Source organism: Vulpes lagopus, chromosome 7 (genome assembly GCF_018345385.1).
Source record: "Vulpes lagopus strain Blue_001 chromosome 7, ASM1834538v1, whole genome shotgun sequence".
NCBI classification, from domain to species: domain Eukaryota; kingdom Metazoa; phylum Chordata; class Mammalia; order Carnivora; family Canidae; genus Vulpes; species Vulpes lagopus.
Window position 1 is genome coordinate 17,578,969 of NC_054830.1, and position 24,298 is coordinate 17,603,266.

Below are 24,298 nucleotides of genomic sequence, written 5' to 3' on the forward strand. Positions count from 1 at the left end.
CCCCTGCACCTGACCACGTGGAGCATACACAGCCCCGCAGGATCTAAGCTGTTTGGGAACATGAGGTCTGGCACAGAGTTGGTGCTCAAAAATTATGGGGAAGGGAGTGGCATCTCGAAATCCCCCAGGGTGAGTGCCACCAGGGGCTGAGGCCAGAGACCCAAAGCAATGTCCACAAGGACTGTCCCTCTGACAGCCCACCCTCCTCCATCCCATGGGCCACCAGCCAGAGAAGCTGCCAAGGTCGGAGGCAGGGACATGTCTGGACAGCACATCCCCAAACCCTGGCCTACCAGGACAGACAGCAAGGCAGCAGAACTACCAGCCTCACGTGACTCAGCTCTGCTTTCAGTCAGCCTCACCTCAGAAACCTTAGGAAGCTTTCCTTTCCTCGTCCCCAGCACCTGGGCCACAGACAGCCGATGTGGGGAACCCCAGGGCTCTCTACAAGGGCCTTCTCCTGGTAGTCCTTCCTGGACAGACTGCTGGGCCCCACCCCTCAGGTTGTCTCCCTCACCGGAGCTAGAGCATAGAGGCCGCAGGGGCAGCCCTGTCTTTGGGGTCAGGAGTCAGGTCTAGGTTCCTATCCTGACCCTGACAGCTCCTGGCAACTCTGAGCCTTGGTGTCCTCACCCGTAAAATGGGATGATGATCGATCCCCCAGTGAGGCCTTGCACTACCTCCATGTAAAAGCCAAAGTATGTCTGGGAAGCCATGCCCTCTGCCCAGCCCTGGCACGATACCTGCTAAGGATGCAGGTGCACCTTAGCACCAACTGCCCTTGGCATGTAGGGTGCAGAAGCACCCATCTGTCTCCAGCTGGGCCCTGCAGAGAGGTAAGGGGACCCACTTGCCAGTGTGGGCTCCGTTGCTCCTGTACATGACCTTTGGGCAAAGGTGACCCAAACTATGAACCTCGGGGGAGGGAAGGAGAGGATCCCACGGAACACAGGCTGACAGAGAACAAGAGAGAACTTGCAGAAAAACCTCAGCATTGGCTAAGGTGAGAGAAAAGCAAGTTAGGCAAGGCCCTGCGTCCCGAGGGCCAGTGACATTGGGGCCTGTACCGTTTGCACAATTGCTGGCCGGGGCTCTCAAGCAACCAAGGGGCAGTGAATCAGCTACTAAGCATGGGGGAAACCTGCACACTCAGCCTGCTCACTCCTCCCCACGGCTCCCTGAAGGGCTCTCCCATGACCTCAGGAGTAGGGTTCTACACCTTCTCTTCACATCTTCTATCTTCCCAGAGACACCCCAGCCTCCTCTCCCAGTGTTTGGTGACAGGATCCCCTGGCCCCATGCACAGCCACTGTGGGCAGGCAGGGCAGTAAACCAGGGCTGGGTGCGAAACAACAGCAATAAATTACCTATCATCTCTGTTCCTCAAGATAAGCTCCCAAGGAAATGACCCAAAGAAAGGTCAAAGTACAAGAAGTGTATTTGCAATAGCTCTGCTTACAACAGCAAAACATAAGCAAGCTAGCAATAGAGGAATTACAAACTGAGGCCCACAGAGGAAATGTGCTACGGCGCCTGAACAGAGCATTTGCACCAGGTGAGCTGGGTGTGTGGCCAGAACTGCAGCTCTGGGCACTCGAGAGCCTCGGCACGGAGCAACCAGGTGGCAGGACGCACCATTTAAAACAAGAGAGATTTTAAAACATGTCCATTCAACTTATCTCACTGGTTCCTCTTCCTATAAACGTGCTTATGGCCACAAGAGCCCTAGGAATTAAGAGGCCAGAGACAAGCCTGGTGCTACCTCATTACCACATTCTGGTGGGTCACCCTAGGGGCAGCCACAAGCCCCGGAGTTGGGTCCAGAACTGGTTTCCGAATTGCACCTGCTCCCACACCCTTGGGCCAGGCTGGTGAAGGGAGAACTCTTCAAAAGAAAGCAACCTGGAGGCACCTGGTTGAGCACCTGCCTTCGGTTCAGGTGGTGATCCCAGGGGCCTGGAATCGAGTCCCACGTCGGGCTCCCAGCATGGAGCCAGCTTCTCCCTCTATCCTATGTCTCTGCCTCTCTCTGTGTGTCTCTCATGAATAAATAAAATCTTTCATTTTTTTTAAAGTACTATTTTCTTTTTTTTAAGATTGTATTTATTTATTCATGAGAGATATATATAGAGAGAGGCAGAGACACAAGCAGAGGGAGAAGCAGGCTCCATGCAGGAAGCATGATGTGGGACTCGATCCCAGGTCTCCAGGATCAGGCCCCGGGCCGAAGGTGGCACCAAACTGCAGAGCCACCCGGGCTGCCCAAATAAAATCTTTAAAAAAAAGAAAGCAACATGGCATCACCATCCTGTTCAGATGGGACAGAAAGTCATCTCTCCTACCATCCTATGCACATTCCAGTCAAGTCCTTAGCCAAGTCTGGCTACCTTTTTGCTAATACAAGCTATCACAAGCACTGTCCTTCTGGCATGCTTCACATTCTGTCTTCATGCCCTGCCCCACCTGCCCTCCAGGGCTGGTTCCTCCAGGGCTGAGCTGAGGGGTCAATGATGAAGAAGGTAACAGCTTCCAGGCCCTCATACGTAGTTCTGAATTTTACCAAAGGAAGAACTACTCATGGATTGTAGGGGTGGAGAAGGCACACAGAGCCAAGCAGCCTCTGGCTCCCTCAGGAGCCAGGCACGAGATACCAAAGACAACCCACTACACAGCACAGACCAGCCATGAGCTCCACATCCCCTTCTCTACAAAGTCCTGTGGTCAACTTCCACCCACCCCCCACCCTCAGGTCCTCACCTGTCCTTGTGGTCTTCCACCAAATTATAAATCACGCGGAACACCTGGGTGGCCTCAGTAGTTGAGCATCTGCCTTTGGTTCAGGTTGTGATCCCAGCATCCTGGGATCAAGTTCTGCATCCGGCTCCCTGTAGGGAGCCTGCTTCTCCCTTTGCCTATGTCTCTGCCTCTCTCTGTGTGTCTCCCATGAATGAATAAATAAATATTTTTTTAATTAAAAAATCTACCATGCAGAGGATAAAATGCTACATGAACACAGGCTTTGGGGACTGGAGGTGCTGCCCAGACAGGTTCCATGTTCATTCACAGCTTACTCCCTGCTATGAACTCGGGGACCCTCACTTGGGGCCCAAACCTCTATACAATCTGCAGGTCTTATCTCTGGCTTCTTGGGTACCTCCTCCTCCAAGAAACCCTCCTATGCTGGGCCAGTCCAGAGTCTCACCCACTGCAATACCCTGAGACAGTACCATGGCACAAGCCCCTCACAGCCATATTTTCACTGCATCCTTGGAGCTTGAAGAAACAGTCTCCTCCCCATTGGGCCTCAGCATCTTTGCCATCTGGAATGGGGGTTGGTTCAGAGCTGATGCTTCAATCCCCAACTCTGAGGTACTGAGAAGCAAAGAAGGCTAGTGACGAAATGATAGCAGCACCTGCCACCACTTATCAAGCATCTCCTGTGAAGAGGCTCACAGCAGCTTCTAGGAGCAGGGATGATGACCGTCTCCATCCCACAGATGAGGAACCCGTGCCGTGGCCTAGAGGGTCAGGTCCTTGTCCAAGGTCACCAGCTGAGCCACAATGCGGCTTGAGTGTTCCTGCCTTCAAAACCCAGGCTCTGACTCCTTCCCTTCCCCTTTATGTAATAACAGCAGCCATCTCCAGTTAGGACAACACAGACTGGCTAGAAACACAAGAGCAAGGGGCCTTGATCTTGGTCGCTCCAGAAAGTCTGGAAGGAGGGCTGGCTAGGATGTAGCGATTGCCTCTCAGGACTGAGTATTGACTGGAAAGCCATGGCCCAGCGCTAAGAGCCTGATCACCATCTCCACATCCTACCAGGACCTAAATTATGGTCACAGCCATGACCCACCAGAATGCCCTGCCAAAACCATGGCCACCCCCTACCAGGACCCAGTGTAGTAAGAGATACAGTCTACCCACAGGACTTACATCTTGCTCAAAGCCAGGGCTCCCAGGCTGGCTTCAAAACAAAACAAGCAAGGAGCGTTCTCCCCTCCTTTATTATGCCCAAGCAGAGGTCAAGGAGTACAGGGAGATCTTAGTACATCACACAATCTCCTGATCACAGTTCTATATCTGTATCAGAAGTTGAACGAGATGTTCTCTGAGGTCTTTGCCAACTTGCAAATTCATTATAATGTTTCAGTTACTCAAAAGAAAAAAAAAAACAACTTTGTTTTTCTTGGCAATAAGAGGTTGCAGACTCATTTAAGGACAAGCCGAGGGGTGCCTGTGTGGCTCAGTGAAGCATCTGCCTTGGGTTCAGGTCATGATCCCAGGGTCCTGGGATTGAGCCCTGCGTCAGGCTCCCTGTTCAGTGGGGAGTCTGCTTCTCCTCCCTCTACCTCTGCCCCGGCTCGTGGTCTCTCTCTCTCAAAAGGATAAATAAAATCTTAAAAAAAAAAAAAAAAAGACAAGCAGAAGGTCAAGTAAAGTGGATTAAACACCAGGATCTCAGGAAAGCCAAGTCCCTTAACAATTCCTTAACAATGCCAAGAATTTCAGTATGTCTCCTAGTTGTTTCTGCCTCCAACTTCACCATTCACCCAAGACCCCACCTGGATGCATATACCCCCACGGACCCAAAGATAGGTCCATAAGGGCAGGGTTCACCCACCCTGAACACACCTGCACTTCCCTGAAATTCCTCCCAAAACTGGCCCCAGAGGTGGGTAGTCAAGGCCAAGGGGCTCCCTCTGGACCTCTGAAAGTTGTGGGCTCAGAGAGGTCAAGCGATTTCCATAAAGCCAACACAGCCCAGACCTGGTCCATGCACTCTGGCCTGAAGTGAATGGCAAGAGGAGGCTCTGAATCCTCCCCCTGGCCTGACCTGGTGGGTAGAGACTCGGGTGAGAAGGGGCTGGCGCCCTCCCGGAGGTGATGGTAACCGGACTGAGCCCCTAGCGAGAGGAGACAGGGCCACATACCTGTCTCCGCACCACCCTCCACCCCCCGCTCCGCCACACCTGTGCCCGGCCCACGACCTGTGCCTGCTCCCCTACCAGCAGTCACGGTAGCCTCACCTGTCCCGGGTTCCCCACCTGTTCCTGGCCCCCCTTCCACGCGAGACCACTGCCCAGGCCGCCCTATCCACCCATCCCGTGCACCACCCCCCGGTTCTCCACAGACCCCGCCTCACCACCGCGCTGGCAGGCGTGCAGAGCGGGCCGCCCATTGCTGTACGGCATCCAGATCTTCTTCAAGGGGTTCTGGGTCAATTCCCGCGGGGACGCCATACCCGGGACGCGATGAGACGGACTGCGCCGCTTCCGACCCAGCAGCCGGGCCACCTCGGGCCACTCGAGGCCCCGCCCCGGGCCCCGCCCCGCCCCGCCCCGCCCCGAGCCGGGCAGGCGTCCGTCCGACTCCCTGCAGGCCCCGCCCCCGGACGAGTAGGCCCTACCCCCAGCCGGGAGGGCCCGGCCTCCGATCGCGCATGCCCAACTCGCCTGCCAGCCGGTTAGGGCCGAGCAGGCCCGCCCCTGGCGCCGGCATCGAGGACGCGCATGCCCAACTCCCCACAGGTTCGAGGCCTGCATCGTGCCGACCCCGCCGGCGAGGAGCGAGCCCAGCACGCCCGACTGGACCGCGCAGACTTGATTCACCTGGTCCGGGGCCTCGCCTTGCACAGCCTTGCCCCCAGGGCACTCGGGTTCCGCTCGCTGCTACGGCTGACGTCAGGGCCCCCAGGAGGGAGGGATTTGCATGCTAAGGGGCTGCGCCAGCTTGGCTCGCAGGTCTCACTTGGTCTGGATCAGCCTGGCAGCTCCTGCGTTTTGCCACTTGTCAACTGCTGCGCCCCGCCGGCTGTGCGTCCCTGAGTCCTAGGACTCCTTCTCGCCCACCGAACCCACTGGCCCAACCACACCGGAAAATCTTCTTTCACCTCACGGACAGGGACATCTCAAAATTGTTTCCTCTCTTTACCTTGGCTGCTGGGGAGTTCAGGCTAAACTCCAGCCCACCTGGAGCACGTGAGCAGGATCTTTTAACCAAGCTCCCTGGGGACTCACTGAGTCTCTTCTTCCAGGATTTCATTTTTACCAATTAAATTGTAAATTTGCATATTTTCGACATGATCCTTCCTCTCATCATCAGGAAAACAACGCGGGCATCATCAACCTCACAAGATTCTGGTATAGATTAAATGTGACAGTGTCTGAGAAATCATTCTAAAGCACATTAGCGCTATCATGTGTATTATTTATCTCCCTTATGTCTCTAAGAATGCAGTGGAAGCAAAGGGCAAGGGAGAAAGCCAGAAGTTTAGGAACCCTGGGTCATTCTCCTTTGTCTCCTCAGCCCAGCTTCTCCCAAATTCTATACACTTAATATCCTGGGGACCCCTTACCACTGCTCCAACCTGAGTCACACTGCCCCCTAGCGATGTCCTCCACAAACCCCCAGACAGGATCTTGGCATCCTCAGGTCCTCTCTGCCCAGTGTGCCCAGCCAGGAGCCAGGGCTAGGGGCATGGAGAACAAGGCTTTGCCCAGTGCACCTCTGACCTCCATTCCACATACTTGTCTCCACCTAGCACTTCAGAGCCTGGCAAGGACTCTTAAGATAACTCTAATACAGATGTCTCGCCCACTTCACAGGAGATGAAGTTTCAGGAGGTAGAAGCTCACCTAAGTCCTCCCTGAAACTAGCTCCTTCAGAGCTAGCTCTGGCTGCCTCCCCTGGGAGGAACGCCCTGCCCCAGAGTTGAGCACTTCCTCTTTCATCCTCCGTCTGCAGTGTCCACCCCCCACCTCATGCAGAGGCAGCTCTGAGCACACCCGTGGGCAGCTTCTGATGAGCACAATGCCCCTTAAGACAACTTGCCTGCTTCCTACTTCTCCAAAGCCTGTCATTCTGTTCCTGACACAGTCAGCCTTCCTGTCTGTCTCCTAGCCATTGCCAAGGCCATCCTGGGGCCACCTTGACTTCAGAGACCTTGTCACCACCCGCCCACACCCTGTCCAACGCCCCCGCACTTGTTGCAAAGGCTACATGCTCTAGCATCCACAGACACCCAGCACTTCCTCTGGCCTGCCCATTCTCCTTCTCAGCCCTCCTGGGATGTTAGTCAAAGGCTGGGGTAAGGGGGTAGCCAGAGCAGGGCAGAATGCCAGGACCATTTCGAGGAAGCTGTCCCCACACCCAGACAGTCTGAGCCTAGCTTCCCAGGAAAAGCCATGGCTCTGTACCTTCCACTCTTCCCCAAACAGTCTGACCCTGGGCTGACCCACACATACCTTCCCAAGTCCCAATATCCAGTGGAAGGCCACAGGTTAACAGCAGGAGTCTGGGGCTCCTCCCCAAGGCCAGAGTCTACCTCTACTCTAAGAATATTCTTCATCTCCCGCCCATTTGTTGAATAGGAAACTGAAAGAGGGGAGCAGGGCCCAGGGTCACAGAGCCAGCCCACAGTGCAGAGTGGACTCAGATGAACCCCCAGCCTTTCAAAAACTCCCCTCCCACTTCTTCTAGATAATCATATTTCCCACCCATACACGTGGGCTCTGGTTTGTTCCCTCCAATGCTCTCTTACTTTTCTGCTCCCCCAGCATCAGTAGATGCCCAATAGAACAGCCAGCCTTCATGACTTTTCCTTCCTTGGGGCCATCCCAAAGTGATGGGGTGAAAAGTGTACTGGGTTGTCAGCATGCATTGGTGTGTGAATATGTCCTGCTCAGCCTCTATGCTCCTCTATGAACCTGCCTGGCCTGGCCCTGGTTGGCTCCCGTGGTGCCCTCTGCACTGACCACCGGACCTCTCTCCCGTGTCCCTGGCTATAAAATATAGGGTGCTGAAGTCCTAGATCCTTGGTTCTCACTGCTCAAACTCTTCCCAACCTCTGTGTCTGCTGGTCAGTCTTGGCCAGACTTTGCAGCATAAAGGCCCAGGGCCCTCAGCGAATGCCACACAGACCTACATGCCAGTGCATGGAAGCATGCACACAGAGCCACACGTGCACAAATACTAGCAACCCAGGCCCGCAAGGAGGAGCTGGCTGCGGCAGCCTGCTGCTCTCTACTGCCCCCCTTCCCCTTTATTTCCCTTCTTCTCTCCCCTCTGCTGCCAATGGGAGGTTCAGAGAGATCCCAGGAGTTCCAGCTTCCTCTGGCCAGTTCAAGCCAAGGATCATCCCCAGTATCTCCATGGGCCCAGAGCTCACAGAGGGTGTGAGGTTCCAGCTTAGGGATATGGAGCCATGTGACTGAGTAGCTTGTGAACTGTGATCTGCATTTGCTGATTCCAGCTTGTTACAGGGCACACAGTAGGTGCTCAAAGTGACTCAGGGCCAGCCAAAGCACACAGTAAGGGCTCAGAGAGGCTCATGACCAGGACAGAGCACACAGTAGGTGCTTAGAGCAGCTCAGGACTGACATAAGGCACACAGTAGGTGCCCTAGAAATGCTGTTTAAAGGCTAAAGCCACTTCATATGAAAAATTTCCCAAATGAGCCTCTGGGCCTCCCCAAAATGATGTGTGACCCCTGAGGGGGGACCTGGACAAACACGACCCCTTGGAGGCCAGCAAAGGGCAGAGCAGGAGGGCCTCAGGCAGCTCCAGCTGGCTGTCCCTCTCTCTGGGCTGGAGGAAGAAGCTATTTATAGTTCCCCCTTGGCCCAGCCCCCCTACTCCCCTGCAAGGCGACAGTGTTCCACCTCCTCCTTGCCACTGACAGGCTATGCCCCCTCTGAGCACCCCTACACCTAGAGAGACCCCCAACGCCCTTGCACCTCTTCCAGCACCAACCGTCTTTCCCCAATCCCCCCCACTCTCTCCCCGCCGCCCGTGCCTACCCCGCCTGCTGCTCCCTGACCCGGGGTCCGTCAGGGCGCTGCCTCCCTCCGCGCCTGTGTCCATCCTGCAAGCGATCTGGCCCCGGGGCCGCCGCCCCCTGCAGCCTGGGGCCGGGCAGCCCCGCCCTCCGGGCTCGGGAGGGAGCTGCGGTGTGCCCCGTGTGGCCCCGCCCTCCCAGCCCCGCCCTGGGCCCGCCCCCCAGGGCTGCTCACAACTTGAGCGATCAACAGTGCCCCCACCCCAGACAGCCGCACTCCTGCCAGTGTGGCCTCCCTCTGCGGTCAGAGCAGTCCATAATGCCCAGGGTCTGCCCTTGTCTCCAACCGGAGCTGTCTACACTACCTAGAGTTTCTGTCCCATCTGCAGGCAAGCCTGTCCACACCGTTCAGAAGGTCACTTCCCTCTCCAGCCCAGCCATGGAGCTGGGGGTGTGAGATTAGGGAAAACCCTCTCTCTACGCCAAGGGACCAGGTCGGTGAAATGCAGCAGTGGTTGGGGGCCGGGGGGTGAGGAGTGGGCAAAGGGGCTGTGTAGCCAGACTGTCACTCTCTGGGTGCACAGGACTGTGATTCTCGTTCATCCCATTCTCCAGTCACTGCATTTATTGAACTCTTTCCTACATGCCAGAACCTTCATGTACACGTCACTTGGTGCTCACAAAAAGCCTGGTGGCATGGCTCTGCCCTACCAAGGAGAAAGCCGAGGCTTGGAAAGGTGAACATGTTTGCTGCAGACAATTTGATGAAGGACGAGCAGAGCTGGGTTGGAGCCCCAGCAGCTGGAGCCACATGTGTCCAAGGGCCACAGCTGGGTATGCAGGCGTGTGGACAGTGCCTGGCTGTGCATTGGGCATGCTTCATGCTGGTCTGAGGGATAAGCATCTGTTCCTCACAGCCCCCTCACATGCCCTCACCTTGCCCACACAGACTCACAACTATCAGATACACAGAGACACAGCCACTCCTGCATGCATACACCTACCACAAGGCTGCCACAGCTACAGATTTCTCACCTACGGCTCTCCACACCTAGAGATGCCCCTGGTGACTCCATTCATCTGAGGCAGGTGCTGCCTTGTGGAGCACAAAACATGCATATGACCCTCAGCCTGCACTTCCTATGTGGTGACCTGTGTGGGGCAGGGCAGACCCATGGGCCTGGTCTTAGGTGGACTAGCCTCAGATGCAATGTTGAGCTCCTGTGTTGATGAGATTCCCAAAAGTGGCACAAGAATAACCACACTGGCAGTGGCCGGATGCTCTTCAACTGTGGGGCACCCAGACATGGCAAGACTCCACACAGTACTGACATTCCACGGTAGTGTCCAAACTGTCCAGACATATTGTAAGTCTGTGGGGCTCCAGGTATGGCAAGACTCCACTTGGCAGGCACCCAATATGGCAATGTCCAGGCTGTCTAGATACAATGGGGCTCTGTGAGGCACTCAGCTGTGATATGACACCAGCTGGCAGTAACCCCATAGGGAGGTAGCCAGGCGCACCATGCCCAGATGTAATGCTGTCCTGCTCTACTGCAGGCTTCCAGGTCTCCTGATCCAGGATGGCCCCGTTATTGTGACTCCTGCCCCCAGGCTCAGCGGCGGCCAACCTGGGCCAGGATGCGAGCGTTGGTGGCGGCTTGCTCCCTCGAAGCTCTGGCCCGGGCCTGCTCCAATAAGATCTGCAGGAGGCCAATGGGGACATCCAGCGAGAGGATGATGCGGGGGCCCGAGCGAGGGCCAGGGCTGGGATGGCCCCAAGCAGTGGAGGGGCCTGTGGTGGTGGCTGTAGTGCTCTCCGAGGTCACAGGACAGGGAGCAGCCTGGGGAGGGTTCTGAGGGAGGAGCTGGAAGGCTGGGCTAGGGGTCCCAGTGACCAGTAGGGCTCTGCCCGATGTCAGGACCATCAGCACCAGCAAAGCCCACCTGGTCATCACGTGGTCAGGCTGCAAGGAGAAAAGAGGCTCAGGGCGGGGGTTCTGAGCAGCCACAGCAGCAGACAGAGACAGATGGGGAAACCAGACAGACAGAATGGGAGACAGAGGGAAAAACAGAGAGCGAGATTAGAGAGGCCAGGCAAGGGTTGGAGAGAGATAGAAGAGACAGAGATGAAGGGACAAGACTTAGCCAGAGTGAGATTGAGAAAATCAAGACAGCACTAGACACAGCAGCGGCCAGGAGACAAAGAGTGAGAAAGAGAATGAGAGACAGAGAGCCCGGCAAGATCTAGATCTAGATGCAGAGACAGAGATACACTTAGGGAGGAGATGGAGAAGAAGAGAAAGGAGAGGGAGGACATGGAGGCAAAGCAAAACAAAGGGGCCTGGAAGAAAAAGAAAAAGAGGCTGGAACCACCCCAGACACAGACACATGATAAAAACAGGGATGTAGAGAGGCGCCTGGGTGGCTCAGCGGGTTAAGCGTCTGCCTTCAGCTCAGGTCATGATCCCAGGGTTCTGGGATGAACCCCACCCCCTCAATCAGGCTCCTTGCTCAACAGGGAGCCTGTTCTCCCTCCCCCTCTGCCCCTTCCCCCTCTTCCCTCTGCTTGGACTCTCTCAAATAAATAAATAAAATCTTAAAAACAAAACAGGAATGCAGAGACACAGAGTAAACACAGAGGGACAAAAGAGGAACCCAAGGTCCAAGGGAGCCTGATCACGGACAAAGAAGACCAGAAATGGGGTCCTTAAGGTGGAGAAGCAGCCAGAGACTCCAATGCCCCCTGAGGTCCAGAGACCTCCATCAACCCAAATCCCAGATCCACTCAGCCCTCAAGGCCCTGCCCATGCCACCCAGAGCCAGCCCAGTCCTACCAGCAGCAACCTCCTCTGCGGCAAGGTGGGGCACCGGAGCAGCCCGTGGCTGGGGCCAGGCAGTGCTGTGCTGTGGGCCGGCCCTCTGCCCCCTTCGGGGCCCATTTATCTCTCTACCCCCTGTGGTAGGAGCTGGGGCATGGCTCCTGGCATGAAGCATCCCCCCACCTCTGACTCATCCCTTCCTGGGGGGCAGTGAGGACATGTCCTCAGCCCCCACTCAGTCTGCTCCTCTTTGGGGACAAGTTGGGGACTGAGGGTCACAGGACAATAACCAGGGCTGGACAGAGGGACTCTGCACCCATGCAGGACAATACTGACCTCCCAGGGGAAACCTGACCCTCTGCCACCCCCATCTCCCCAAACAGTCACAACAGGGGCCTTTTAAAACAGCAGCTTTAATGCCCCCCAGAATCAGCACCATGTCATCACAGGCTTGGGTCAAGGGGCGGGTCAGATGCAGTCACATCCGCTCACTGCCCACAGCCACCCCCACACTGAGTCATCTGCTGGGGAGGCAGGAGCCACAATGGGGGTTTGTCCACAGGGGGGAAGGCCAGACCCATGGGACCAAGTCACTGAAATAATGGACACGCTCATGCACGCTCACATGCACACAGGCCTCTAGCACCAAGGGGAGGGACAGCAGAACTCCTCCAGGAGACACTGGACTTCAGCGAGTCATCTGGGCCTTAGCTCCGGGCAGCACCTAGGGGGGTGCGGCAGGTAGGGAGCTATCTTCAGATCAGGGGGGCAGCTGGGGGCAGGACAGGAGTGGGGCTCTGACTGTAGAGAGGGGATCCTCAGATCTTTGGAGGAGGGAATATGGAGGGGACCCCACAGCTAGGGTTCTCTGCTCAGCTCCTTGATCTGGGGTGTCTGTCCCTAGCCTCTAGTCTGTGAGAGCTCCTGATCCGGGATCCTGACCAGGACCTGATCCGGGTAGGATCAGTGTCCAGACTCTTATCAGGGTGGAGGGGTAGACTCATACCTGTTCCCTGGTTCTGGACCATGTGGGGCCGGCACCGGCGCTCACAGGCCTCCCGGGTCCCAAAACGATTCGCATTCCCTCCACAGCCACCATAGACAAAGGGATAACAGGCCTCTGTGCCACCTGCCACAGCCCGATGGTACCAGCGCAGAGTGTAGGCAGTACAGGAGCCCTCGTCCAGTGGAAGCAAGCAGGGGTCTAAGGCCAGTAGGGGTCAGGAGGTCAGCAGGGGTGGTAGTAGTCAGAGAGGGACCAGGGGTCTGTCGCCGCTCCCTGAATCCCTCTGGGCCAGCGCCTGCTCTGACCATTGCCATCCTGAGGAGCTTCAGGGTCCTGGTATTCCTCCACGGAGTACTCAGAGTATTCATACTCATCATCCTCAGGGGGTACCTGGCCTGCACACAGGGTGGGGTGTCGTGAGCAAGGCCACCCTGGGGGCAGGGCAGGCAGCACTGGTGTTCATGTGGTGCCCCCGTGTTGTCCCTATGCACACGGCATGTGCCCTGCATGTGTGAGCAGCACTGCATGCGTCTGTACCCCACCATGCATGCCCCAGGGGTCCAGCCATCCTCACCTTCCTCCTCTGCATGAGAAACCCGGAGCACAGGCACAGGGGGGAGCTGGGGGCCGGCAGTGTCTGCAGCATAGCTAGGGAGGGGTCCTGGAGTAAAGGGCAGAGGTGCAAGGCCTTGGGGTCATAGTGGTGGCTACCCCAGCCAAGCGCCTGCTGAGTGGACCGAGGTGATGGACACAGTAGGGCCTGGGATGAGGAAGGTTCCGGGAGAAAATCCCAGAAAACTACTCACGTGATCCAGAGGCAATAAACTGGCCCTGGCAGGCTGGAGAGGGCAGAGAAGGAAGGGCAGAGAAAAAGACAGAGGGACACACACAGAGAAGGGCAGAGGTGGCCAGAGGAGGACAGCAGGAGAGAATAGCAGAGAGACCAACAAAGAAAGAAAGAATGGGTAGGAAGCAGAGAGACAAGAGACAGAGCTTCACTCTCTGATACCCACCGGACTGCTCCCACCTCCACCCCCTACACATGGCCACACTGGGCTTCTAGGAACACTACTGTCCATCCACATTTGCTGTGTGTCACCATATGGGGAAAGTCCCATCAGCATGTCTGTCCTGAAGCACATATGTCCTGCATACCCACTCATCTCCTTGACTGCTTGTCCCTTGTAAATTCTGGGGACCCTGCTTACCCCTGTCTAGGGGTGCTGGGGCATAGTGGGAATGGGACCCCAGAGGCTCTGAGCTGGGCCCCACTCACCGCAATGTTGACTCATCTCCTGGCGCACAAAGCCTCGAATGTCATCCTCCTGGGACACAAGACCATAAGGATCATGAAGATCCCGTGGATCATGGGAGAGACAAAAGGCATATGATGCAGGGATCATGGAGGGACAGCACCGAGTCAGGGGCCCAGGCCCAGGGGGTCAGGATGCTGGGTGCGGGAGGTGGAGTCTGGCCCACCCAGGCCCACACTTACTGTTAACGCAGCTTCTCCCTTCTCTCCACGGGGGCCAGCGGGCCCTGGCCGTCCCTATGCACAAGGGATGGGACCAGGCTGTGACCTCTGATCTTGGGAACACCAGAAGTCATCCCAATTTCTGACCCTAAGCCCATGGATGCCCACTCACCTGTTCTCCTCTCTCTCCAGGGGTCCCAGGGGCTCCAGGGGCACCCACCATTCTCTCTCCAGGGGGACCTCGCTCACCCTGTCAGGCACAAGGACCGAGTGAACAGTCAGAGAAGCAGGGAAAGTTGGAGATCATAGGTTCAGAGATTGGGGCGGGGGTATTGGGGATGGGTTGTAGGTCAGAAGTCGGTGAGGTTGGAAGGGTCAGGGGGTAGGGGGCAGAGTCACAGCATTTTACCTTCTGGCCCTGAAGTCCTTCTGGGCCTTTGGGACCGACACTGCCAGGTGGCCCAGGAGGACCACTAGAGCCATCATTGCCCCTAGGACCTGGGAAGCCCCCAATTCCTGGGGGCCCCTGTGGAGAGACAGGTCAGGGTCAAAGCCCCAAAAGCTGGATGCATTTCCAGAAAGTACAATTTCCTTAGCTTACCATGACCTTGGTCTCAACTTACCCGCTCCCCTTTCTCTCCCTGGTCACCCTTGGATCCTGGCTGCCCATCAAAGCCTCGATCACCCTAGGAATGGAAAGAAGCATGAGAAACCATCTCCCTCAGCCTCCTCAGATAAATTGTCAAGAGCCCCTTGGCCCAATGGCCACAATCTTCCATGACCCAAGCACCTGTGACCCTACCATTTCAGGACCCTCCATCTGCCATGCTCCCCATGAGCCTGACCTTCTTGCAATCTCCCTTGTTCTGATTCCACCTATGTCCTTTTTTTTTTTTAAGATTTTATTTATTTATTCATGAGAGACACAGACTGAGAGAGAGAGGCAGAGACATAGGCAGAGGGAGAAGCAGGCTCCCCGAAGGGAGCCCGAGGTGGGACCCAACCCTGCCTCCAGGGATCAAACCTGAACCGAAGGCAGACCCCCAATCGTTGAGCCACCCAGGCATCCCCACCTATGTCCTTTATACTGACACTCCAACCTCCCCCACTGACATCTTAGCCTTGATGCCCATCTCCCCACTTCTCCACCTCTCATCCCTTAATCCTACCAAAATCCCCACTGTGACCCCAAGCCACCCTGAAACCTCAAGACCAACCTCACTCTATTCCCCCAATGTCCCAACCTTCCACAACCCTTTTGACATGAAACCCTCATGATCCTACTGTGATCATCCCTGCCCCATTCTGACCCCCTTCTGTCTACTGTCCAGAGACCCCATACCTTGGGACCAATCAGGCCCTCCTTCCCAGGGGCCCCCGACTGGCCCGGCACACCTGGCTCCCCCTGGAGAAGAGAAAACATAAGCTGGGCCCTGGCCTACTCATCCCCTCCCCATCCTGGGGGCCCGACACTCACCATATCTCCCTTGCGTCCTGCCAGCCCAGGGCGGCCTGGGGGACCACCTTCTCCCTGTAGGCATCAGGTGGAGGTGTCAGACGTAGGCTCTGGGCCCCACAGCTGCCGACATCCCCCGTCACCTCCTTACCTTATCTCCCTTCTCTCCATCGAGGCCACAGGCCCCCTTTACCCCTCGTTCACCCTGCGGGGGAAAAGCAGATGGAAGAGGGACTTCCCAATACCTCACCCCATGACCCCTTGATCACATAACCACTTCCCAAACTGGCCTCAGACACTAACCTCTGACCTTCCAACCCCTAACCTAAGAACCTACATTTAACCCCAGATACCCAACATTTGACCCAAGATACCTGACCTTCAACCCCAGGTACCGTGACCACCAATATCAGGCTCCCCTGACCAGGAAAAAAAAGACCCAGCCCCTTCCCACCTTGAGGCCCCTGGGGCCCATGAAGCCAGTATCTCCTTTGTCTCCTCGGACACCAGGGGTTCCATCCTTTCCTGGGGATCCCTGGTGGGGAAAGAGGTCAATATAAAGTCAAGAAGGTCAGGAGGGATCCAGGGAAAGGAACAGGGGATATCACAGGGTGAGTCACAAATGGAGGCCAGAGCCACTGGAAGGGCAGGGCTTTCCAGGGGTTGGGGGTCGCCGAAGGGGTGGAACCATCACAGCCATTACTGTGGAGGTGGAGGCCCTGGGCATCAGGAGGCCACCATGAGAGCCTTGGGTCACTCTAAGGTCAAAGACCACCACGTGAGGACAGGGGCCGCATGGGGCAGGGCATCTGTGTGGGAGCAGGTGATGTGATCTTACCGGGTCTCCTGGGATCCCTGCGGCACCAGGCTCACCCTGTGGGAAGCACAGGTGGGAGAGGGCAGTCCTTCAGTGTGACTGTCCCCCATGCCACTCACTGACTCCCAGGCCTCACACAAATCCTGTGTGAACACATACATGGCCAACAGCAAGAGAGGCTGGAAGCCCTCCAGCGTTCAGAGGGCACCCATGAGACAGACATGTGTGGCCGGTAGTGCTGGGTCTGTGCCTGGGGTGGGGCTGACCTTGGGTCCAGTGAGTCCACGAGCTCCCAGCAACCCGGCTGAACCCTTGTCACCAGGCTCTCCTTTGGTGCCCTGTGGGTATGACCAGGAGAGGGACACATGCTGGAGGCTTGGAGTATGACTGGAACCCATGGGGGGCGGGGGGCAGAGCTGCTCCCACCCACCACCCTCAGTATGGCTCATTTCTCACCCCAGGCCCTCAGATCCCTGCCTCTCCCTCCTACCACGGGGCCCCTAAACCTACCTGGAATACCCCTGTCACCTAAGAAGCCCCTTGTCTGTTCCCAGAAGGCCTCTCCTCGAACTACATTCCACAGAGTATGTAGTGACCCCCCATGGAGGTCTTCGAGCCCTCCAGAGAGCCCCCATCCTCTCAGCCATCCCACATAGTCACTACAGCCTACTGAACTCCCTCCCCTCTGCCCTCCACAAAGCCCCCACCCTCTCCTCCTGTCCTCACAGACCCTCAATAGAGCCCCCACAGCCCACAGAAACCCTCTCCCAACTCCATACAGAGCACTCCACCCTCTTCCCTGTACCTTCTCTCCAGGGTTCCCAGTGTCTCCGCGAGGTCCTTTGTCACCATCTATGCCTGGAAGCCCTCGTTCACCCTGGGTCAGGGGTCAGAAGCCAGGGTCAGGGGCTGGAGGGTCCTCACCATCTGAGAGTTTGAGCTCTCAGATCCACTGGCCCAGCCCCCATTGGAGCCCCCCCCCCATACACAAGAGAGAGATCCAGGCTATACACGGGCCAGACCTACTCACCATGTCTCCCTTGGCACCCCGTGGCCCTGGCGGCCCCATGGCTAAGGCTGCATCACCCTGCATGGATAGGGGGCAGTCAGAGGAGTCAGGAGCACCCTGAGTCCCTGCCCCCCACAGGCCAACACTCACCTTGTCACCCTTTAGCCCTGAGGTCCCAGCATCACCCTAGTAGGTAGAAGAGTGTGAGTCTCTCCAAATTGGAGGAGTTCCAAGTCCTGACCTACAGGATCTAGCCCCATCCCCGCTCCCCCCAGCTGCCTTCCCCCTTGTACTTACCTTCTCCCCACGTTCCCCCCGGCTTCCTGGGGGCCCCTGTGTGAGAAGAAGACAACAGTGAGCTAAAGGAATTTGGGGGCATTCGTTGGGAGACCATTCGGGAGGCAGGAGGACCAAGGGGTCCCAGGGAAAGAGGAGAGATGAAGTACATGAGAAGACCCAAGGGGCTATGGAGAGTGTCCCAAGGGCACAGAGGACACAGGCAGGGGACTGAAGTCACACTGCTGGTTTCCCCAAGGGGACCCACCGTGAGTCCTCGGGGTCCCTCCTGGCCGGGACGGCCATCTTCACCCTGGACGGGGACATTAAGTTCATTGAGTCAGAAGTTGGAAATCAGAGGTTAGGGCTGTGATACAGAGAGCTGTGACTGCAGAGCAGGACATACATACCCGGACACCTGGCTCCCCACGCTCACCCCGGGCCCCCGGCAGCCCCATTCCAGAGTCTCCCTGGAGAGCAACAGGATACCGGGCATATGTGAGGGGCATCAGTGGGGATGGGGTGGGGGGGGTGTGCCAGATGGGGATAGACAGGGTGATGGGGGTGAGCCAAGGTGGGATGGGGTGATGGGGTCAGCGGAGGTGGGAGGAGTGATAGGGGTCGCTGGAGGTGGGAGGGATGACAGATACAGGAGAGCCAGCAACCTTGTCCCATGTACCTTGTCTCCTTTGGGTCCAGAGGCCCCGGGCACTCCCTGTGGGCAGAGTAAGGTGAGAGTCCTGTGCCCCTCAAAGGCACACACACATACCCAGCCACACAGTGTGTCCCAGTTCCCACATAGACAGACTCCAACACACAGCTGGGACATTGGGGCACTTCTACTCACCGTTGACCCTGGTGGTCCAGGTGGTCCCAAGGGACCCGGGGCTCCCTCTCTCCCTGGGAGACCGGCCAGACCCTACCAGAACAATGAAGCAAAAGAGGAAGAGGGTGACTTGGGGACCTTCCTGCCCCCTTGGCCACTCCAAGACTGGGAGCGGCCGAGGCAGGGCCTAGGCCCCCTCCTCATCCTCATCCACTCATCCACTACCAGATTCAAAGGTCCTGAAGTCACCAAGTCCTGCACATGTTGTTCCCATCACACTTACCCGCTCTCCACTGGGGCCTGGCTGACCCATCTCTCCTCGAGGGCCTGTCTGACCAGGGAATCCAACAACACCAGGAGCCCCGGGGGATCCAGGGGGGCCCACATCTCCCTGGAACATATAGCAAAGGGAGGAATGGTCCCAACAGGACTCCCTCCCAGAACTAGCCCCAGAATGCCCTCTTCTGCACAGTTCCAGGGACCTCCCTGCCCACTGCCCACCTCTGGTGATGGGGCATCAACTCACCTTCACACCTGGAAGACCAGCTGGCCCGGGGGGTCCCTCAACCCCGACTCCTGGGTCCCCCTTCAAGGGAAAAAGGGTTCAGATCAGGCTCAGGGAGTCTCAGGAACATGACCCCAGCAGGGACACTTCAGAGTACACATACCTTATTACCCTTGAGTCCAGGAGCCCCCTTCTGACCCTAAAAAAGTAATGTAAATAGTACTTGAGGGGAGGAATGTGAACCTTAGACACAGCCCAAGAATATTCCCAGGATAGCTCAGATGTGTTCCTAGAGACACAAAACTCAGCCAATTTACAAGAGTTGACTCACGGGAGTTCAGAGGTGACCATGGACTCATGAGGGCATAGACAGAGGGACACTCAGAGGGGACCACAGATATGTGGGAGTTGAGGTGTGACGACAGACACAGAGCTCCCCACGAGCAGAGGCATAGGGATCTCAGATGTGAGCACAGACACACAGGTGATCCCAGGAGCACGCAAGTGCAGGAACTCGGAGCCATCCCAGCTCAAGGAGCTAAGACGGGGCCCACAAACACACAGTCAGATACGGGGAACTCAGACGGGGCAGGGAAAGGGAAAGGAGAGCCCATAGGAACTGTGATGTGTCCTGAGAGCTGGGGTAGCAGACACAAACCACATACGTGTGTGCTCAGACACAGTGAGAAGCAGAAGACCTAGGACAGACACAAGGAAGAAAGGATGCCCCCTCCCAACCCGGGAGTGTGGGAGCCAAGATGCCTGATCCCCAGGTGCTCCCAGAAGCAGGATCCTGAATATACTGGAAGGTGCACATGCCTGGGATTGGTCCCTCATGTCCACAACTGCATTCCTCCCCCAAGCTCAGACTTGCCCAGACCCCAGACTCACATCCTCCCCAGGGTCTCCAGGCTCCCCTGCACGGCCAGCTTCACCCTGCACAGAGAGGACGGTGAGTGGCTCTAGCCACCCCACTTAGCCCTCCTCTACCCAGTGACCCAGTGCTTACACCCTTAGGCAGGGCCCACCTCACCTTCTCACCCCGAGGCCCTGGCAGTCCTCGGTCACCTTTGGCTCCCTGTAGAGAGAGGGGACAGGAAGAAACATGGGCATTAGGGTCATAGAAAGATGACCACTCAAGGGAAGAGGCATGAGGCCTGAGGTCAAACGTGACACTGAGGGACATGAGGATCGGTGAGCTGGCTGACAGAGGCTCTACACTCACCGGCTCTCCCACCAGGTCTCCAGCAAGGCCTCCAGGGGCTCCCTGACAAGGAAGAAGGGTCAGGGGGCTGCCTTGGCTTCCAGCACTTGGCCCCTCCCCGCAGGCCGTCCACACACTCACCTTCTCTCCCTTTGCTCCAGGGGGCCCGACCACAGCCTGTGGGGAATGCCCAGTGAGCTACCTACCCTCAGGCCTTGCCCCCAGCCCCGCCCAACCATCCTGGATGGGAGGCCGGAAGTAGGCACAGGGAGGTGGAGGTACAGATTGGGGTCAGATCACCTGTCCGGGAGTCCCCGTTTGTCCAGGCTCTCCTTTAGGTCCAACAGGGCCAGGCAGGCCAGGTGACCCCTGCGACAGAGCAGTGTGAAGAACTCAGTGTCACCCCACCACCCTGCTCTCCTCATCCTCCAGCCACAGGACTGGACCCCATCACAGGCCTGAAGCAAGCTCCCTCGGAACATACCGGCACACCAGGAGCTCCTCTGTCTCCATCTTTTCCACCAGCACCATCACGACCTGGGGCTCCTGGCTTTCCTGTCTCCCCCTGAGAAGGAGGAGCTCTGTCAGGGGCCTGCCATGGACTCCTGGCCCCTGGGGCCCAGCCTTGACCCTCCAGGACTCACCACTTGTCCAGGCAAACCTGGTGCCCCCTGAGGACCCTGAGGGAGACAAATCAAATGTGAGAGGGACATGGGAGAATGTGGGACCCAGAGGGCAGAACATGGTGTCCCCGCAGGAACCTCACTCACCACCAGGCCTGAAGGGCCAGGAGGACCGGGAAGTCCCACAGCTCCAGTGGGTCCAGGCAGGCCCTGGGAGAAGAAACAATTCAGGGCAGTCCCAACCTCACACAGGGCAGTTCCCTGTGACTCTCACCCACGAGCTGAGTCACTCACCCGTCCTGGTGGTCCTGTCTCTCCAGGCTCCCCCTGCCAAAAACCCAGAGACCGCATGACCTCTCAGAAGGACAAGAGGCTCCTCAGCCCCTCACCATTAGCAAAGCCCACAGGGATGAGACACCTTGACACTCAGCCCCATTGCAGGGTGACAACATCTCAGGGGGGTGGCAGATGCTATCCTGGGGTGGACATGGCTCAGATGAGCCTCCTCTTCCTTTTAGGCACACACTCACACACACCTATACTCACCTTCAGGCCAGAAGGACCCTGGGGTCCTGCGGGGCCAGCAAGACCCTAGAAAAAAGTATCAAGAGGAGACAGGAGTCAGAGTTATCTGCTTGGGCTCAGGGATTAATACAAATCAGGCCTGGCTCATCAGTGTGGCCCAGTGCCCATCCCACCCGCACCAGGCAATACTCTCCCGTGACTCACCGGGGCACCGGGGGGTCCAGGGTCTCCATGGCCACCCTGTTGGAGAGAGAAAGAGTTTGATGAGGGGAAGCCAGTCCTACCCCATCAAAGAAACTAAGACAGTATCCTTTTGGGATGGGGTAGGATGAGGGCAGGAGGGGGTGAGGATTCTAGGATACTCACCACTGGGCCAGGGGTCCCCCTCGGACCTTGCAAACCCTGGATAGAGAAGGGGGCTGCTGAGCTTCAAGCTGGGCCTCACTTGGACCTGTTCCCACCCTCTGGAGGCCTTTGTCCAGGGGGCCCACTTGCAGGCCACCATCCCTCCTAGGCAGAGATCACCCCACACCCAGGGGCTGCCCCTCAGGGATAACACATACTGGCCTACATGCGCAGGCACACATGCACGGAAGTCACGCATCTGCTCTCACACCCATGCTTGCAGGCACAAAACCCTTGTTACTAGTGACATGTGCACAGAGGGGCCAGCGCACAGCAGAGAGCAGCTGTTCCCAGGAGCCTGGTTCAGGCCATTCCTGCCACCACTTACTGGCTTCCCTTCAGGTCCAGCCACACCACGCTCTCCTGGTAGACCCTGGAGAGAATAGATTCAAGGCCACACTGTTCCTTTTTGTTCCCTCACCCCAGCCTCCCCCAGACATCCAAGGTAGTATGGACTCCAGTCCAGACAACATGATAAGAGCCCCAGGCTGGCATGTGGTGGCCTAGGGCACAGACTCACCGGGCTGCCATCGAGCCCCTTCTGTCCAGGCTCTCCCCGGTCTCCCTTGATGCCTGGCATACCCTGCAAGCAGAATGGCATGTCCTGAGCCCCCAGTCGCTACTGTGTGCCCACATACACACCACCCTTTGTGTGGTCCCATTAAGGACAGGGAAGCATGATGGGGTGGGAGGCCTCACCCTGTCTCCCTTGGGGCCTTGGTCGCCGTCACTGCCTGGCTCCCCCTATAGGGATGACATGTCAAGCCAGGCCCTGGTGCCATGGCAGGGGGTGGCCCCCCAACTGATCGTGCATACTGACCTTTGCGCCCTTGAATCCAGGAGGTCCTTGAACTCCAGAGAGTCCAGGACCTGGCTCATCCACAGCCACCTACACACACAAGGTCACAGGGGAGAAAGGTATCTGTCACAAAGGCATGGAAGGGTCATCCAGATCACAAGATCTCACAGGATTATGGGTCAGAGACACCACATGGAGTTTCTGGGGCCTGAGTCAACGGTGGCCTCCTGGTAACAACAGTCATAGGCACTGGGCAGGGCTCAGCTGATCACCTTGGGGCCAGGGGGGCCAGGAGGTCCAGGGAGGCCAGGAGGGCCATCTCTGCCCTGTGGAAAAGAAGGAAATGGCAGGGCTACCCCAATGCGGTGCCCAGGCAGGCCCACCCCTGCAGCCCTCCCAGCTCACCTGTTCCCCACGTTCTCCTTTCTCTCCCCGTTCTCCCTGAGGTACAAATAGGAGGAAGGGGGCCATGTCCATGAGGAGTCCAGCTCCTCCTGGGCCCGTATCCCCAGCCCCCTTGGCTAGGCCAGCTCACCCTCTCTCCTGGTCTTCCTGCCTCCCCCGCGCCCCCAGCCCGGCCTGGGAGCCCAGGAATGCCAGGCTTTCCAGGCTCCCCTGCAAGGCCAGGAGGTCCAGGGGGGCCCCTTTCTCCAAGGGCCAGGCCTGGTGGCCCCTGTGGGCCTGGATCTCCACGCTCTCCCTTCAGCCCACGTTCTCCAGAAAAGCCAATGGGGCCCTGGAGGAACAGAAGAGTGAATGTTGTTAGCTGTGCCATGATGCTGTCCCCAGGACACCCCCGCTGAGGCACAGACACACACCTCCTTGCCTGGGGGGCCCCGCTCGCCTGGGTCCCCCTTAGGGCCACGGCGTCGTTCTGGCACGGGCAGGAAGCTGCCAGAGCTCTCATCCCAGGTCTCCACAATCTCCCGCAGGGCAGACGTCTGAGTGATAGCAAGGAGTTTGGAGAAATGGGACCTGTTCCTGCAGCCACCCAGGCCCCTGCTCGGCCATGTGGGCACTACTTGCCCTGCGGGGCTCCCCTCTACCCCCATTCCCAGGCCCCAAACAACTTACCTTGATGCCAATAGTTTCCAGCAACCGCTCCACATTCTGGGGACACAAGCTAGGTGAGGGGCAGCCTCAGGAAGCTCTACACTGCTCCCAGAAACAGCCCCCATACCCTCTTACCCAGGCCTCTGGCCACAGGACCCTCTAGCACTGGTTTAGACGGCCCAAGGCCCTGGAAGCCCCTCCCTGGCATGTCCCCATTGCCTAGTTCCCTGAATGTAGGCTACAGAAATCCCAATAGGACAGGGGACTGAGCACACAGGACAGACCCCGTGGGGCCTCATAGAAAAGGGAAGGGGAGAGACGTGGTTCCTTCACACATGCAGGTAAGAGTCAAGGACGAGGTCCTAAGCTTCACTCACCCCCACACTTCCAGGATCTCCTCTCAGGCCACGCTCTCCAGGGAGGCCCTGGAGACACCAATAGACAAGCTGCTGGACCCAGTTTCTGGGGGAGTGTGTGTGCATAGGTAAGAGCTATATGGCTAGCTGAGCACATGAAAAAGGTGGGGACCTCACCTGTTCCCCTTTGGGTCCGGTGTCCCCACGGTCACCCTGAGAACAAAGAATGATCAGGTGAGAGAAATGCCCCAGCCCTGCTCAGCCCTCACCACACCCTCTATCGACCACACACATGCTCACCTTAGGGCCTGTGTTTCCCGGAACCCCAGGGAAACCCTGAGATAGGACAGAACACAAAGTGGTCAC

The 24,298-nt window shown here is 57.5% G+C and overlaps 3 protein-coding genes across 7 annotated transcripts in view; all 3 read right to left on the reverse strand.

Annotated features, from left to right (window-relative positions):
* PFKFB4 (6-phosphofructo-2-kinase/fructose-2,6-biphosphatase 4) overlaps positions 1 to 8,930 on the reverse strand; it is a 33,294-nt gene extending 24,364 nt beyond the window's left edge. Inside the window, exon 1 of one of the 2 annotated variants that reach the window (XM_041763450.1) lies at positions 8,799 to 8,930. In XM_041763450.1, the coding sequence (XP_041619384.1) occupies positions 8,799 to 8,862 (64 nt within the window). In that variant the 5' untranslated portion in view covers positions 8,863 to 8,930. Of the gene's footprint in view, positions 1 to 5,143; positions 5,323 to 8,798 lie in introns of those variants that run through there. The other variant, XM_041763449.1, reaches the window with a different exon arrangement.
* Positions 8,931 to 9,390: 460 nt separating this feature from the next.
* On the reverse strand, positions 9,391 to 12,644 carry UCN2 (urocortin 2). 2 transcript variants are annotated; one of them, XR_005989104.1, is made up of 4 exons: positions 12,605 to 12,644; positions 12,224 to 12,322; positions 10,301 to 10,743; positions 9,391 to 10,211 (listed from the first exon to the last, which is right to left on the reverse strand). XR_005989104.1 is itself a non-coding variant. In XM_041764261.1 (3 exons), the coding sequence occupies exon 3, from the start codon at positions 10,729 to 10,731 to the stop codon at positions 10,393 to 10,395; it is 339 nt and encodes a 112-aa protein (XP_041620195.1). In that variant the 5' UTR covers positions 10,732 to 10,743; positions 12,224 to 12,322; positions 12,605 to 12,644; the 3' UTR covers positions 9,391 to 10,392. The 2 variants fall into 2 exon arrangements, 1 of the variants encoding a protein (XP_041620195.1); XM_041764261.1 differs by having other exon boundaries at positions 9,391 to 10,743.
* The window catches only part of COL7A1 (collagen type VII alpha 1 chain), a 32,401-nt gene continuing 18,821 nt past the window's right edge, over positions 10,719 to 24,298 (reverse strand). For 2 of the 3 annotated variants that reach the window (XM_041764260.1, XM_041764259.1), the window contains 51 exons: positions 24,233 to 24,268; positions 24,110 to 24,145; positions 23,954 to 24,001; positions 23,598 to 23,633; positions 23,342 to 23,464; positions 23,059 to 23,259; positions 22,929 to 22,964; positions 22,796 to 22,849; positions 22,545 to 22,613; positions 22,424 to 22,468; positions 22,245 to 22,307; positions 22,053 to 22,097; positions 21,686 to 21,721; positions 21,524 to 21,559; positions 21,341 to 21,385; positions 21,089 to 21,121; positions 20,942 to 21,004; positions 20,816 to 20,851; positions 20,656 to 20,736; positions 20,472 to 20,540; positions 20,313 to 20,348; positions 20,193 to 20,234; positions 20,001 to 20,045; positions 19,859 to 19,903; positions 19,131 to 19,166; positions 18,989 to 19,048; positions 18,746 to 18,853; positions 18,484 to 18,555; positions 18,316 to 18,351; positions 18,047 to 18,106; positions 17,905 to 17,949; positions 17,658 to 17,693; positions 17,511 to 17,546; positions 17,382 to 17,438; positions 17,157 to 17,228; positions 16,618 to 16,689; positions 16,373 to 16,408; positions 15,989 to 16,069; positions 15,686 to 15,739; positions 15,556 to 15,609; positions 15,421 to 15,483; positions 14,702 to 14,764; positions 14,488 to 14,604; positions 14,251 to 14,328; positions 14,100 to 14,153; positions 13,881 to 13,929; positions 13,411 to 13,443; positions 13,179 to 13,265; positions 12,910 to 12,999; positions 12,605 to 12,802; positions 11,993 to 12,322 (listed from right to left, as the gene is read on the reverse strand). In XM_041764260.1, coding sequence (XP_041620194.1) covers positions 12,306 to 12,322; positions 12,605 to 12,802; positions 12,910 to 12,999; positions 13,179 to 13,265; positions 13,411 to 13,443; positions 13,881 to 13,929; positions 14,100 to 14,153; positions 14,251 to 14,328; positions 14,488 to 14,604; positions 14,702 to 14,764; positions 15,421 to 15,483; positions 15,556 to 15,609; positions 15,686 to 15,739; positions 15,989 to 16,069; positions 16,373 to 16,408; positions 16,618 to 16,689; positions 17,157 to 17,228; positions 17,382 to 17,438; positions 17,511 to 17,546; positions 17,658 to 17,693; positions 17,905 to 17,949; positions 18,047 to 18,106; positions 18,316 to 18,351; positions 18,484 to 18,555; positions 18,746 to 18,853; positions 18,989 to 19,048; positions 19,131 to 19,166; positions 19,859 to 19,903; positions 20,001 to 20,045; positions 20,193 to 20,234; positions 20,313 to 20,348; positions 20,472 to 20,540; positions 20,656 to 20,736; positions 20,816 to 20,851; positions 20,942 to 21,004; positions 21,089 to 21,121; positions 21,341 to 21,385; positions 21,524 to 21,559; positions 21,686 to 21,721; positions 22,053 to 22,097; positions 22,245 to 22,307; positions 22,424 to 22,468; positions 22,545 to 22,613; positions 22,796 to 22,849; positions 22,929 to 22,964; positions 23,059 to 23,259; positions 23,342 to 23,464; positions 23,598 to 23,633; positions 23,954 to 24,001; positions 24,110 to 24,145; positions 24,233 to 24,268 — 3,123 coding nt within the window. In that variant the 3' untranslated portion in view covers positions 11,993 to 12,305. Of the gene's footprint in view, positions 10,744 to 11,992; positions 12,323 to 12,604; positions 12,803 to 12,909; positions 13,000 to 13,178; positions 13,266 to 13,410; positions 13,444 to 13,880; positions 13,930 to 14,099; positions 14,154 to 14,250; positions 14,329 to 14,487; positions 14,605 to 14,701; positions 14,765 to 15,420; positions 15,484 to 15,555; positions 15,610 to 15,685; positions 15,740 to 15,988; positions 16,070 to 16,372; positions 16,409 to 16,617; positions 16,690 to 17,156; positions 17,229 to 17,381; positions 17,439 to 17,510; positions 17,547 to 17,657; positions 17,694 to 17,904; positions 17,950 to 18,046; positions 18,107 to 18,315; positions 18,352 to 18,483; positions 18,556 to 18,745; positions 18,854 to 18,988; positions 19,049 to 19,130; positions 19,167 to 19,858; positions 19,904 to 20,000; positions 20,046 to 20,192; positions 20,235 to 20,312; positions 20,349 to 20,471; positions 20,541 to 20,655; positions 20,737 to 20,815; positions 20,852 to 20,941; positions 21,005 to 21,088; positions 21,122 to 21,340; positions 21,386 to 21,523; positions 21,560 to 21,685; positions 21,722 to 22,052; positions 22,098 to 22,244; positions 22,308 to 22,423; positions 22,469 to 22,544; positions 22,614 to 22,795; positions 22,850 to 22,928; positions 22,965 to 23,058; positions 23,260 to 23,341; positions 23,465 to 23,597; positions 23,634 to 23,953; positions 24,002 to 24,109; positions 24,146 to 24,232; positions 24,269 to 24,298 lie in introns of those variants that run through there. The other variant, XR_005989103.1, reaches the window with a different exon arrangement.